The sequence below is a fragment of the Peromyscus eremicus genome, chromosome 1, assembly GCF_949786415.1.
Source record: "Peromyscus eremicus chromosome 1, PerEre_H2_v1, whole genome shotgun sequence".
Lineage (NCBI taxonomy): Eukaryota > Metazoa > Chordata > Mammalia > Rodentia > Cricetidae > Peromyscus > Peromyscus eremicus.
Genome location: NC_081416.1, coordinates 56,051,405 through 56,067,528, shown reverse-complemented (window position 1 = coordinate 56,067,528; position 16,124 = coordinate 56,051,405). Strand labels below are relative to the sequence as shown.

The 16,124-nt window shown below is 42.0% G+C and overlaps 1 protein-coding gene across 1 annotated transcript in view; it reads right to left on the bottom strand.

Moving 5' to 3' along the window:
* Kdm2a (lysine demethylase 2A) overlaps nucleotides 1-16,124 on the bottom strand; it is an 81,323-nt gene that overhangs the window by 13,009 nt on the left and 52,190 nt on the right. The window contains exons 13-15 of the mRNA XM_059263307.1: nucleotides 3,553-3,636; nucleotides 1,529-1,798; nucleotides 740-871 (exon numbers count right to left, since the gene is read on the bottom strand). Coding sequence (XP_059119290.1) covers nucleotides 740-871; nucleotides 1,529-1,798; nucleotides 3,553-3,636 — 486 coding nt within the window. The remainder of the gene's footprint in view (nucleotides 1-739; nucleotides 872-1,528; nucleotides 1,799-3,552; nucleotides 3,637-16,124) is intronic.

The following is a 16,124-nucleotide window of genomic DNA, read 5'->3' as shown; positions in this document are numbered from 1 at the left end:
CTCATAATCACTAGGTGGAAGTCCTTAATTGTTGATATTCTCTGTCAAAGCCCAAGCCCCAGCACCCACTCATCCACCTGCCCAACTTTGAGATGGGGGTCTTACTATGTTACTGATCTCAAATTCATAGGCTAAAGCCATTTTCCCACCTCACAGTAACTGGGACTACAGATGTATGTCACCACATCAGTCACTCATACACCTGAGACCTAAATTTGACATATCCAATTTCAGAGGCTTGTCATAAAGATTTAAGGAAAAAAAAAATGCATGTAAAACATGCCTTCTCTTTGGCTACATTTCCGAATCACCTAAGGCCCTCTGGGAATATAAAATTTAAGCTAGATCACATAACTCCAGCTTGGAGGTTGAGCTCTAAATCTCCACTACCATTGGCTCCCTTAAGAGCTCATATCCAGAGATATAAGGGACATAGTAGAGATGTCTGGGAGCTTGAAGTATCCTCAAACAAGCCTGTAATTTTCATGACAATGGCCTGGAGACTTCAACCACACTACCCAGAGGCCTCACAGTTCACTGGGACATGAACTGGTCTATTTTGTATACTGTTCTATCCTCAAAAACTATCACACAGCCGGATACAAAATAGACATCTGAACAATGGGCTAATGTTAGCTCTCCTCTGTGGCCAGGGAAGTCAAAGTCCATAGCAGAGATGGTAACAGCCTCTATTGGCAGGTGTCCCAACCTTCTGTCAAGGGCCTTTAGGCATCTCTACCTGGAGGCAGCCAGGATGAACTATCTCGTTGCAGATGCAGCATTCCATGAGTTTCTTTTCAAAGTCTTGGGTCTCTTCATTCTGATCCACTTCTCCACAGAGAGAACACGTAACTGAATGAGGCAGTCTGGGCTACCAGAGGACAAAGAGCAGAAGACTAAAATTAGAACATTTTAATTTCATGTTCCCTTTAAATGAAGATGAAGACTTGGTTCACCTAGGATGCACAAGGACAAGGTAGTAAGAAGAGACTGGCAGAGGCAATTAATCCACTTTGTTGGCTTGCCTTTGGCTTCATAGGTCTTTCTTTCTTTTTTTTATTTTATTTTATTTATTTATTTATTTATTTATTTTTTTAATTAAAGATTTATTTATTTATTATGTATACAATGTTCTGTCTGCATGTATGCCTACACACCAGAAGAGGGCACCAGATCTTATTACGGATGGTTGTGAGCCACCATGTGGTTGCTGGGAATTGAACTCAGGACCTCTGGAAGAACAGGCAGTGCTCTTAACCTCTGAGCCATCTCTCCAGCCCCTCATAGGTCTTTCTTACTAAGGAGGGGACAGAAAACAGTAAATTGCTCTTCAAATGCTGGTCCTCTGTTTAAACATTAGCTGAGTACAGCCAAACCATTAGATTATTTTCGCTACTAGATACCTTCCTTCTGAACTCAGGGAGAGAGGAACTCCATCTCAGTTGAGTCTCTCTGACTTTACACATTACATAGTTCCTCCAGCACCAGCACCACTTCCAAAAAGTCTTTTACCTAGAAGATCACTTACTGCTAAGCACTGTCGGAGGACACAGGATTGCTTCATGCGTCCAGGTCCACCAAACTTCTTCATGTCCCTGCAGTAGTGGCAGACACCACATTCTCCTTGAACACATGCTTTGCACTTCCTACAGCGCACTCTTCTCCGCCTGGCTCCCGACACAATAGGGGAGGCAGCAGCAGGCCTCACAGGTGTTAAGCGTGGAGCTGGCTTCATAGTGTGAGGCTTTGTGATGGGAATGGTAGGAACCCTTACTTTTGGCCTGGTAGGGAATTTAAGCTAGAAAAAGAAAGCAGTAAGGTCAACAATATCCAGGCAGAATAAAGTCTTGTCTGTAGGCAAATCTGCCCACTGCCTATTTTTATAAATAAATTTTTATTGGAACACAGCCATGTTCATTTATTTATGTATTATCTATGGCTATTTCCAAATGTTACAGAACTATGACATCATGACTGTTTGCTCTATCAACCCACAGAATCTCAACATTGACAAAAAAAAAAAATCTGTCAACCCCTGTCCTAACACTCTGATACCCCTTTCAATTTAGAGAGCTGTAAGATTTGCCCCTCCCTAAAGCTTTTGGGGTTAAGTGCCTTGTACTTCAGTCACCAAACGGCCCAAAATTCCCATAGTTCTTTCTAACTCAGAATATACTCAAACATGACGGTAAAGTCCTGGAAGGTGAAATCAGTCTTATTAATTTATCACTCAAATGGCAGCACACAACTTCTTATACTGAATCTAATAACATTTAAGTGTTAAACAAATGCCAATGTTTATAATTTTAGCATTTGTGTTTATTTACCTTGCTAGGGACTTTTCCAAGGATAAAAACCATATCTTCTATTTTTTAATTTCTCATCATTTCTTAACAATTTTCTAACATAAAATACTCAGTCATAAGTGACTGAATTGTTTTGAGGCAGTCCCTCACAGCAAGTGGACTTCTACACTGAGAAAGAGGGATGTCTCTTTAAAGACATTATTCAACCCCAGAATTTTAGCACTCTGCCTAAACACCCCTGGAATGTTAGGACTTTCCAACTGCCAACTAGAAAACACTAAAGAGGGGCCTAATGTGGCTCCTGGTCAGACAGAATATACCAACTCTATCACAGACAGTAAGGTAAAAAAGTTATACAGGATGTATGCTTCAAGGGCATGAAAAAATAAAACTAAAAAGATAACTGACAATTTATTAGCTGATGGAAATTTTTAATCTTAGCTGGGTGTAATGGTAATCTACCTGCAATCCCAGAACATAGGCAGGCTGTGAGTTCAAGGACAGCTTTGTATACTCTTTGTATACTCATTTCAAAAAGAGGAGGGTGGTAAATTCTTGGGATCATGTTCTTACCATTAAAAACAACCTTCTAGTCTGCCTGGCGGTGGTGGCACATGGATATCTGTGAGTTCAAGGCCAGCCTGGTCTACAGAGAAACCCTGTCTGGAAAAAACAAACAAACAACCTTCTAGTCTTATATATATATATATTGATTTAAATTAGCAAATCATATTTAGCTAAGTTTCTGGGTCAGAAGAATAGAAGATATCTACTGGGGTCAACCAATGTACATCAAAGCCTCTAAACTTGGAGAGAGGGCCAATTACTCTGAAAGGAACCAAGTAATGATTGACTATCAGTATTTTATTTATTTACTCATTTACTGAGAAAGGGTCTTGCTATGTAACTCTGTCTGACCTGGAACTTACTGAAATCTTCTCCCTCTATTTTCTGAATGTTGGGATCAAAGAAAGGCCTGCACGTACCATGCATGCCTACCAGTGTTTTGTTGTGTTTGTTGTGAAACAGGGTCTCACTACGTAGCTCTGGCTGTCCTAAAGGCACAATGTAGACCAGGTTGGCCTCAAACTCACAGAGAGCCACCAGCCTCTGTGCTACCTGGCCCGACTTTTATCAAGGCACAGAACCCCATCTACCTCTAGTTGTCTTTTCTTTCCAGAATGGATGCTAATGATCAAGAGGTAATAGACTTAAGAGGCTTGAAGATCAAACAGAAGTCTCTTACCTTATCCCTTTTTGGCCACTGCACTATTGGGACTCCAGTGAGGGCTAACTTGGGATCACTACTGGCAAGTTCCTCCAGCAAAATCTAAGGGTAAAAGAGAAGAAAAAAGCTGGGTATGGTGAACACAAAAGCATTTAGATCCAGCCTTACCTCTGCCCTCTTCAGCACCATTGAGAAGAGAAGCAGGTTGGCTGCATTTCCCCTTCATATAGGCTTATTGCAAATCAAGTCAACAACAATGAAAGAGAAACCTTGGACTGCTGCTATCAAGACTTTAACCTTGGCTGGGTGTACTGCCGCATGACATTAATTCTAGGACTCAGGAAGCAGATCTACATAGGAAGTTCCAGGCCAGCCTGGGCTAGACAGTGAGGCCTTATCTCAAACAACCACCACAGACAAAGACTTCTAGCTACTATGATGTTACAGTGTTACTTGTCAAGCAGTTCTATACAGGACAGTAAACTTTACTTGCACACTTTTCTATAGCAGCAATTATTATCAGTTTTGTCTTTAATTTGTAGATTTTGGGAAAGGGGCATCAAAAGGTTAATACTGAATTAGCCACACAACATAACCTTAATGTCCTAGTTCAAAAGACAACTTGCTTTTTGCGTAGAAGAGGGAGCAGTACTGGGGACTGAATCCACAAATCTCACACATGCACATTCTAGGCTAATGCTCAACCACTGAGCTATATCCTCAGACACAGACTTGTTCTAAGACTGATTACAGCTGCATGCCCTCTGTTCACAGCGCGAGCACGCGCGCGCACGCACACACACACACACACACACACACACACACACACACAGAGCATGCAAGCTGAATCTGCTTTGCATTTATTACTATTAAGGGGAAAGGAACAGTTTTAGATCAACCGTTCTTATGACTTTAATAAAGTTTGGATAGCTTAGGAATAACATGACAGTAAGAAACTGCCACTTAAGTGAATCACACTGGTTGACTTTGAGACAAATCATTTCATGTCTTTGAAAGAGACTCTGAATCACAAACCCCCTAGTAGAATAAATCTCCCCTTTTGATGGCATGAACCACAAAGCAACGCTACAGCTAAAGAATGCAAGTCTAGGTTACCCTTGCCTTAAGTGCACACACACTGTTTCAGTAAAAACTAAACTTTGACCTGGAAGGATCAGCATACTTGGGTCATCTTTAACAAACATTTTCATAATCAGAACTTTTAATTGTTCTGTTTTTAATTAACTTTTAATTTCATCCTTAACCTAAAGATCATGCTCCAAATTCCAGAATTAGGGCTCAAAAAACCTGCTTATGTTCTGAAAGCTTTCTCTATTAAGATCTCTCTTTGCCAAATCTCCAGATGCCTTATACCTTCCCCCAAACCGATCTCATTTTCAGACGTTTTATTTACTTCAAGTTGCTATGGCACCCTATTCTAGAGCCTCATGTTAACGCCATACTGTGTGGGGGTGAAGAGGCAGGGTGTGGTACCACGTGGGAAAAGGTTCTAGTCCCAGCTCCTAATCTCCCTAGGGTGAAAAATTCAGGTCCATTCAAAATGTGCACTGAGGAGTGCATGGCTCCCCTCCCCCACTTTGCATAGGGAGGAGTAGGACTCTGCCCATTTCCTCTGCGGGAGAGAACTGAGCTGTCCACAAACAGGGACTTTCCACTTTCAGCAAAGCAGACTGCACAGAAAGACCTATGATTAAGAGAGTAGAAAAGGAACTTAAGTTCACTGGAACAGCCTAATTCTACCTGCAAGACTTTTGTGGGGGGCACTGGGAAGGCTAGAGAGACAAACTGTGTGGGCTGCACTGGGTGGGGGCAGTTAACATACACACCACTCAATTACTGGGGTATGTGTGGGTGTGGAGGGAAATGCAGATTTCCTTCCCAGCTTACATTTGCTGGGGCCAAGTCCGCAATGCTTTCATTTAAAAAAAAAAATTTAAAAAAAAAAGACTCTAGCTGAGGCCCTATGAGAAACCATAAAAAAGCCACCACCCCTGCCAGTGGGGATTTAGGATCAAGGATCGGGGGTGGGGGGGTGGGGGGGTGGGTGGAGTGCGGAAAGACTGTTGCCTATCTAGGTTCCAGGCATTTGGGAAAAGATTCAAACATAGGCCCACACCCCACAGAACACAGGAAGAGAAAGAAAACTGAAAGCTTCTGGTCAAGAAGTAAGTATCCCCCAAACCCAAGCAACCCAGTTCCAAAGCACATCCCACCAGGTAGAGAACAAGTGTTAACAACGGTTCAAGAAACACAAGTAACACAAGCATTGTCCTGGACTCGCCCAGCAGGCAGTTCTGCCTCTTCCAAGAGACAAAGTCTCTACAGTTACACACACCCGAACCAGAAAGGGCTTGCCAACCGACCGCCTGACCTTGCATTTCTTGTTGCTCTGGAGCTGCAGAGGCTCTTGGGTGAAGTTTCCCCAGCGCCTTTGTTTTGTTTTCTGTGTTGGAAGTTGTGCGGAAGGAGTTAGCTTTTCTGCTTCTAGGAAAATCCTGATTTAGTTGAAAATCCTCAATCTCCCAGAACATGTAAGGCAGGGCAGTCCTGCTGTAACCCTTCAGGATACTCAGAGCAGCGTGCAGCACTCTGAGATCCTTCTAAAGCCCTTCAGCTCAGCCGCGGCTTCCTGTGCCTGCGAACAATGCTGCTGCGTCACCCACATGCAGCTCCCAGAAATGCTTTGCAACGGAAGATGGCAGGAGGGGGAGCTCAGCTCGAGTGAGCCAGCCAGGCAGAGGGCCTGGCCGTTCTGCTGCAGCACCCGGAGGGGGTGTGTTTGGCAGCCACTCGCCTCCTCGTGATTGGAGGAAGCACAACCGGGGAGGGAGCTTAGCCAGCCCCCGCCCCAGCTCCTTCCCTCCAACACTGCAACAGAAGAACTCAGGGCCAGCCCCTAGAGGGCTCTTCGTAGCTGACTTCAGGAGGCTCCAGTGGAAGGGAAAGCTTAAACTAATGCCTGTGTACCATGGCCCCTATCTGTCCTCACAGTGGTCCAACACCATTCCCCTCAGGGTCACTTATTGTTATAACTAGAGCTCTCACTGATGGCACACAGATTTCTCTCCTCTATGGGATCCCATCAAGAGTCTAGCCTCTGACGAAGCTGGCAGCAGCTTATGATATTCCCTAGCTCTTCCTGAGTTACCTGTCTGCTTCACACCTGCCCACACTCACATAGCTCCACCCCACCAGCAAGTATTTCTTTCTTTTTTTTTTTTTTTTTTTTTTTTTTTTTTTTTTTTTGGTTTTTCGAGACAGGGTTTCTCTGTGTAGCTTTGCGCCTTTCCTGGAACTCACTTGGTAGTCCAGGCTGGCCTCGAACTCACAGAGATCCGCCTGGCTCTGCCTCCCGAGTGCTGGGATTAAAGGCGTGCGCCACCACCGCCCGGCAACCAGCAAGTATTTCTATCGACACCTCAGAAATACCACACTGCAGGCAATCTGAGATTAAATACGTCTGTTCCCATCAACCATACACACAGTCCACACCCACTTCTAGTATACTTGAACTGTATATGCAACAATCTTTTAGCACTTCCACTGTGACCAAATCAAGGTACTCACTCAGGTGCAACTTAAGATCAGAACACTTTATCCTCTTGCATCTATACAAGGTACAGTGTCAGGAAACAGGCTTTTCTCCCAGTTGCAGGAGTTTTCTCTGTCCATCAGAATGCCTCACTCTCCAGATATCACTCCCAGATTTCTCCTTCTAAATCAGTGTTGCCTGTCTCGTTCACAATCCTACTGCCTCAGCTTTCCCAGTGCTGGAATTATAAGCATGACTACCACCTTCTTGATATTTTCTATGAAGCAAAAAGCCCTGCATCCTATTGACAGTTCAATGATACCTTCTACACTGTCTAGAGGTCCTGGAGCCAGGGTGAAGCTCAACATTTGTTCATATACTCTCACTGGGCTACAGCAGAAAGGGAAGGTTCATAGACCCACACACACTGTATATCAGCATGGGAGGATAAGCTAGGCAGGAAAAGAGGCTAAGGAGCAGCTGAATTTGGATTCAAATTTCTATTTTACAGATCCTCATAACTGCCAGTGTTATTCTGATATAAACATGTAGCTCTCACTACCATTCTTCTTTCCCCTTAAATTATATTTATTGGTGTGTGCATGTGGAGGTCAGAGGACAACTTCTATCACGTGGGTTCCTGAACGGAGGCTGTTAGGCAGTAAAGCACCATCATGATGGAGCTACCTACCTTGTTGTCCCCTCCTCAAGAACAGTTATTTCAATCCATTTCTGGAATAGGCTTCCTAGGATCTGGGCTAGTGTCAAGAGCTGTTGTGTTTGTGAATACATTCCCCCCCCCCATTCTTTTTTTTTCTTTTAGATTTATTTATTTATTATGTATAAAGTTGTTCTGCCTACATGCCAGAAAAGGGCGCCAGATCTCATTATAGATGGTTGTGAGCCACCATGTGGTTGCTGGGAATTGACCTTTAGAAGGGCAGTCAGTGCTCTTACCCTCTGAGCCATCTCTCCAGCCCCTTCCTGAGACAGTTTCATTGTGTAGCCCTGGCTGTCCTGGAACTCCATCTGTAGACCAGGCTGGCCTTGAACTCACAGAGATCTGCCTGCCTATGCCTCCCAAGTGCTGGGATTAAAGGCATGCACCACCACCACCACCGCCCAGCTGTGAATATATTTTTTGCCAGACAGTTTCCCTCCCTGTGTTGCCTGCCCAGGATCAGCTCCAATCCCTGGGGGCTCCAGTGATCCTCCTAGATTTCACCAGTAGCTGGGATTCTGCACATGCTGCACGTGCTAATTTTCACAGTAGCATAGAGAATGAAAGAGGCACTTCTGTGCTCTTCATTGAGTTCTTCCAGGAAATGCTTATATGGTCATCCTGACCTCGCACCTCACTTTTGAACTTCCATTTTAAGACTTACAGACCAAGTACATTCAGTTAATTTCACATGAAAAGTTTTTTTAACAATAATCTAGGTATTAAGGTTTCTTAGAAAATGCTTATCTATCTATCGATCGATCGATTATCGATCGATCTATCTATCTATGAGTAATGATAAAGTATTGTAGAAAAACATATTACTTCAAGGAAAACTGGTTATAGCAACTTCTACAAAAAAAAAGAGAAATGCCAATAGGAAACTCACTCCAAGTAAGTTTTCAAACTACATATAAAACGGACTTAATTCCCCCTCTCCTGTAATTAACAATAAAAAATGACCAACAAAGAATGCCTAAACTGGGCATGGTGGTATATACTTGTAACTCCAGCACTTTGGAAGGTGAAGCAAGAGGATGTAGCTTCAGGACCAACTTAGGCTGCACAGGGAGTCCCTATCTCAAGGGGCCAAAGAGGAAGAACATGGCCTTTTATGATACAAGGAACTTGAAAAAACTTAAGACTTTTAAATGCAACCATATTTGACTTAAAACTGAGTTACTTAAAACTTTCTATTATGCAGTAATGTGTGAAGCATTAAATTCTGGAGAAATGGCTGAGCAATTGAGAGCACTTTTCAGAGGACTAAGTTTAATTATCAGCACCACACCAGGTCAGACATATGGGTGATACATACATAAACACAAATACACAAGCATAAATAAAAATAAAAAGGAGACAGGCACGGGGTGCACACCTTTGATTTCAACATTCAAAAAACAAAGACAGGTGGATCTTTATGATCTACCTGGACTGCCTGGTCTACATTGCATGTTTCAGGACAGCCAAGGTTACACAGTGAGACCCTGTCTCAACAATCAAACAAAATAAATAAGTAATAAAATAATCTTTAAAAATACTAGGGACTGGGCAGTAAAGTGCCTGCTTTGCAAATATAAAGACTCAATTTCAGTTTCTAGCACCCATGTGGGCTGGCTTACTCCAGCTTCAGAGGATCTGATGCCTCTGGCTACCAAGGGCACCTGGCTTTCCTATACATATAGCCACACACATACATATACTTTAAAAAATGATCTTTGCTGGGCAGTAGTAGTGCTCACCTTTAATCCCAGCACTCAGGAGGCAGAGACAGGTAGATCTCTGTGAGTTTGAGGCCAGCCTGGTCTACAGAGTGAGTTCCAGGTCAGCCAGGGCTACACAGAGAAACCCTGTTTCGAAAACCCAAAACAAACAAACGAAAACCAAAGTAGGTGGCATCTGAGGGAAAATATCCTCTGGGTTTTACACGCACACACAACCCTGGCACATATATGTATCTTGTTAGTGAAAACTGCAAATAAAATTTTATTGTATGGTGTTTAATTTTTAATTTTTCTTTATTTTCTTTCTTTCTTTTTTTTTTTTTTTAAAGATTTTTATTTATTATTTATACAATGTTCTGCCTGCATGTATGCCTGCAAGCCAGAAGAGGGCACCAGATCTCATTACAGATGGTTGTGAGCCACCATGTGGTTGCTGGGAACTGAACTCAGGACCTCTGGAAGAGCAGCCAGTGCTCTTAACCTCTGAGCCATCTCTCCAGCCCAAATTTTTCTTTATTTTCATTTTGTGTGTATGTACACTTTCCCTGCATGTATATATGCGTACCACTTGCATGCTTGGTAACTGAGAAAGACAGAAGCCAGTAATAGATTCCCTAGAACTAGAATTACAGATGGTTGTAAGCTGCCCTATAGGTTCTGGTACTGGAACCAAGGTTCTCTGATAGAGCTGTCAGTGATCTTAACCACTGACTGAGCCATCTCTTCAGCCCCCATAACTACTATTTCTATGGTTATTTGCCACTATAACTCTGCTTTAGTACTATCATACTCCTCAGGTGGAACCTAGTGTAAATTTTTAGATAAAAGATAAAATATTAGAATCATAAATCAGAGTAGCATGAGTCTATTGCAGCACAAAGAACGTTTTCCCAATTTATAAATCAAAAGCTGTTACCATTTACAGAATGCTACTGTAATCAACCAGGACAGTTTTAGCTAGGGAAATAGGAAGACTGGCACCTCCTTAGTTAGAGTAAACTCTCCCACCTTCCCTCATTGTTTGCTTTGGAGACAGGGTCTGCAAATGCAGACTGTATGTACTTCGTAGCCTAACTTCAATGCTCACTCTACGAGTGGACTTGAAGGCCCAAGAGGCCAAAAACAGCACTGGAATAAATGAAATTCATAGATTTATAACTAGCTACCACAATGTTACCACTTATAAATTTCTAACATTGAGCTTTAAATATTTTGGTGCTGATATGGAAATACATTCTCTGACACTGAGCTCCACTTCCAGCCTCTACCATTAATTTTAACAATGCCATAGAGATATTTTATAGAGAAAAATAACTAGTTTTCATATCTCTACTAACTTAATGTCACAAAGTACGATTGGCAAGTTGATCAAAAAGCTTCGCTCATATGTGCATATGCATTGGGAATTCTTTATCAGTAAAATAGATCAAAACAGACAGAAACACAGCAATAAAATCCAATTAAATTCTTCCAGTTGACTGTCATCACTCTTGGATTTTCCTGTTTAAAGCAGTTTAGGATGCACTTCTCAAGAACCCTTTGCAGTGAGCAAACTTTGCTTCTATGAATGGGCTTGTACTATACACACTGCATCATGTTCTGCCTTTTATTCAATATATATTAAGTTGCAACTCTCCTACTTTAGAAACTAAGAATAGCAGTAGGAGAGCTGCTTTCTATCTTTAATACATTTTCTCAAGCAGTCAAGGTAACTCACACATTTTCCAGTCTTATCAATGCTGATTCACTTTATCAGTAAGTCAATATTCTTTAAATGCTCAATTTTCCCCATGTAATCCCATTCTCATTCTATATTCTATGATATTCTTCAACACTGTAAAACATTTTAGAATGCTCAAAGTTCTTTATCACAGCACTAAAATGAACTTTTCCTCAAGGAAATATGTAATTATGGCAATCTCATCTCATTATTTTTCCTTTCATCTCTCTTGCTCACTGTATTTCTGAGAAGCAGGTAGATTATAACATGATATAATTCTTTTCTGAAGAAAGAGTTTGTCCCCTCACTGCAACATAGCCACCAGCATAAGCGCTAAATTCTCTAGTGTCACAGTCTCCATCTGTGCAGTAATTTGACACCTACCCAACCTAATTGTTCTAAATGTTTTTATTTGCTTGTTTGTTTTTGAGACAAGGTCTCACTCCATAGCCAAGGTTGGCCTCAAACTCAGCCTTGTTTCAGCCCTTCTGTGAGCTTGGTATTTATAGGCACAAGCCTCCACCAGGCCTTTAAAAAAAAAGATACTTTATTTTTAATTATGTGTAGGGTATGTGCATGACAGCAGGTACCTACAGAGTCCAGACCAGAAGAGCGCACCAGATCTGCTGGAGCTAGAGTTAGAATGATCTGGAGCGAGCCAATCAACATGGGTGCTAACAACCCACTATCTGTATCTTCTTGCAAGAATGGCAAAGTGGCAAGCGCTCTTAACTGATGGGCCACCACTCCAGTCCCTTAAAATGCCTTTAAACAACAACAACAAAGGCAGATTCTTACTATGTAGCTCTGGTTGGACTAGAACTCTGCTATGTAGGACGAGCTAGTCTTGAACTCATAGAAATTGACCTGGGTCAATGCTTTTTTAGGTGATGCTCAGAGTTCTAAACTTAGTAAATTTCTCATTACACATAACTGATAGAATACAGGATTAAGCCATTTTCTTCTCTTAAATGAAACCACCAGTTTCTAAGGTCTAAATCTGCTGTTTTCTGACACTGGTTTTAAGTATTTTCTTTTTACTTTTTTTTTTTTTTTTTTTTTTTTTTTTTGGTGTTTTCGAGACAGGGTTTCTCTGTCTTTTTACTTTTAAAAGGGGTCCTACTGTGTTGTTGTCTAGGCTGGCCTGAAACACCTAAGGCTCAACAGATCCTTTTACTTTATCTCTTGAGTAGCTGTTATTACAGGCGACCAACAATCATGTCCAGCTCTGGAGGCTACGTTCTGACATCTCTAGAGGTAAACAAGAGACAGTGTGGACGAAGTCCTGAAAAAAGAATCCAAACACTGTCAGTCTACTCAGTCATCTCATGGGCCACTAGGTTCCTCATGTTCCAATGTGTGCCACAATGTCTTAGCCAGTGTTCACAGCTGTATTTCCTAGTGATCCTTGATAAATATAAAGAAGGTCTGTGCGTTTTTTCACATGGTTGGAGACCTTTGGATGCCACTCCTTAACTCATTCATTTGCCTTTCTGCTGCTTCCTTTTAATTTTCTACATTCTCACCGGGTATACTACTGGACCACTATTTCCTTCATTCTCCGTACTTAAGCCAGGTGTAATCCTAGTACCTGGGAGGCCCATGCAGAAAGATTCCTAATTTGAGGTCAGCCTGGGCTCTCCAGCAAGACTCTGTCTACAAAACAAACCAATTTTTCTTTATTTAGCGGCCCCCCCCCCCAAAGGTATGAGTGCTCTATCTGCATGTATGCCTACATGCCACCAGAGGGCATGACATCACATTACAGATGGTTGTGAGCCACCATGTGTTTGCTGAGAATTGAAATCAGGACCTCTGGAAGAGCATCCAGTGCTCTTAACCACTGAGCGATCTCTCCAGCCCCATTTAGCTACTTTAAATGCTTGTTTAAGTGAATTAAGACCTTTGACCTTGAAAAATAGAATGCTAGAATATAATATACCTTTCTACAACTGGATTTAGTAAAATTAGATCTATAGACATTATCGTAGAACCAAAAAGATAGTCACTTTTTTGTTTTGTTTTGTTTTGTTTTTTTGAGACAGGGTTTTTCTGTGTAGCCTTGGAACCTATGCTGGAACTCGCTCTATAGACCAGGCTGGCCTCAAATTCTCAGAGATCCACCTAACTCTACCTCCCAGTGGCAGGATTAAAGATGTGTGCCACCACCTCCAGGCCTAAGATACTCACTTTTATGAACTAGAAATACACAGGCCAAAACAATGTTATAAGACAATCTTAGGAATTGTTTCTTTTATAGAATTTCTAAAGACAGTTATCCAAGTTAAACAAACCTCAAAAGCCACAATTTATTGATTCCCACATGCACTTGTGATGGAAAAGGTGTATAAAATAAGGATGTTGTAGAAAACAATGATGTTATAATCAATCACCATAAAGGAAAACAAAGCTGGACTTGGTAGCACACAATTTTAATCCCAGAGCTGGTCCATGCTAACCTGGTCTGTATAGTGAGTTCTAGATCAGCTAGGGCTACACAGACCCCGCCTAAAAATATAGATAGGTAGATAAACAAACTCATCACAATGGAAAATAAAAAATCCAAATAGCCTTTGCTTACTCAAAGGTGTAAAGTGAATTGCAATCTAACTTGAGAGCCAAGAAAAGTACAGCTAAACTTCTTTTGCTATACACTAGCAATTTCAGAACTAGGACCACACCAACCTGAAAGCCCTGTCATTTTACTTCCTTATGTATGAGCCACAATAGCACCTGCTTTTTCTAAAACAACAACAAATTTTTTTCTTCCTATTTGAAAGACAGTTTTATTCTATAGTCCAGGCCTGAAACGCATCTTGTAGCCTGAACTAGCACTAAGCTTGCAGTACTCTTCCTACCTTAGCCTCCTGAATGCTTGGATTACAGGCATGTACTGCCATGTCTAGCTTAAGAACAAATCTCTTCCACCTCACCTTTGGTTTTTCAAGACAGGGTTTCTCTATGTAGCCCTGGCTGTCATTAAACTCACAGAGACCTGCCTGCTTCTGCCTCCCCAGTACTGGTATTAAAGCCACGAGATACCACTGTAGCTGGAGAATTTCTCTCCAGCTCCCACCAAGTCCCGCCAGTCCCGGAACCCACTTATAAAATAAACACACAGACTCTTACATTATTTAAACTGCTTGGCCATTAGCTCAGGCCTATCACTGTCTAGCTCTTACTCTTATATTTAGCCCAGTTCTATTAATCTATACTTTGCCACGTGGCTCGTGGCTTATCGGTACCTTACATCTTCCTTGTCCCGGTGGTGGCTCCAGCCGTCTCCCCCTCTGCCTTCCTGTTCCCTCAATTCTCCTCTGTTAGTCCCGCCTATACTTCCTGTCTGGCCAATCAGTGTTTATTTATACAGAGCAATATCCACAGCACACCACCATCTGCTAGCAAATCTTTTAAAATCAAACTGTCACCACCCCTATAATTCCAACACCCAGGAGGCTTAGGTAAGAGGACTGAGATATTAAGACAAACCTAGGCTATATATAGCAAGACCCTTGAAGCACATTTTAGCCTCTGTAATTTTTTTCCCCTTTTAACTAATACATTAAAAATGTAAGATGTAATTAAAATGTCATCTACGAAAAGAAAACATAAAACATGAGCCTCATCACAGTCTTAGGAATTATTTCCTGAAGTGGCAGAAGTTGCAGAGCATCCTAGTTAGGTGACACAGTGGTCAAGGAAAATCTGAATCAAAAATCAGGGGTAGGGGGCTGGAGAGAAGGCTTAGCAGCTAAGAGCACCGACTGCTCTTCCCAGTACTAGTGTGACAGCTACAGCTGTCTGTAATTCCAGTTCCAGGGGATCTGGCACCCTCACGCATGTATGTGGGCAAAAACACCAATGCACATACAATTAAAAAAAAAAAAGGAATTGGGGATGGAGCCAGTCTTAGTAGTGCACACCTTTAATCCTAGTACTTGGGATGCAGAGGCGGGCAGGACAGCCAGGGCTATGTAGAGAGACTCTGCCGGAAGGAAGGAAGGAAGGAAGGAAGGAAGGAAGGGAGGAAGGGAGGAAGGAAGGGAGGAAGGGAGGAAGGAAGGAAGGAAAAAAGAAAAAAAAAGATACATGGGGATGGAAAGAGATTTACTATCTATAGTAACAAAAACTGCATGATCTTGGCACAAAAACAGACCCACAGACCAATGATAGAAATCTATACAGGTACAATCACCTAATTTTTGATAAAGATATCAAAAATATAAATTGTAAAAAGGTTTTACCAAATGATGATTGGAAAACTAGCTTAGACTCTACAGATGAATGGAACCAGGTCAGACTTTTTTACCCTGCACAAAAATCAATTCAAAACGGCTCAAAGATCTGTAACATCAAAATAGATAGAAGAAAATATGGGTAAGGGCCAGTGAGACGGCTCAGTGGAAAAAGAGCACCTGTTGCTAAGCCTGGAGACCTGAGTTTGATCCCTGGAACTCACATAGTGGAAAGGGAGAAGTGATTCCTGATAGTTGTCTTCAGATCTCCACATGTGTGCTGTGATACATGTGACCACATCCACAGCCATCTACCCCCCCACCCACCAAATAGTATGCTTTTAAAAAAGAGAACTTGTGGTCCAGAGAGATGGCACAGAGATTAAGAGTACTGGCTGCTCTTCTAGAGGTTCTGAGTTCAATTCCCAGCAACCACATGGTGGCTCACAACCATCTATAATGAGATCTGGTACCTTCTTCTGGCATGTAGGCATACATGTGGGTAGAACACTGCATGCATAATAAACCAACAAATAAATAGAGCTTAGAAGCTGAGCGTAGTGTCAAATACCTTTAATTCCAGCACTTAGGAAAACGCAGAGGAAGGTGGTTATCTGTGAGTTTGAGGCCAGCCTGG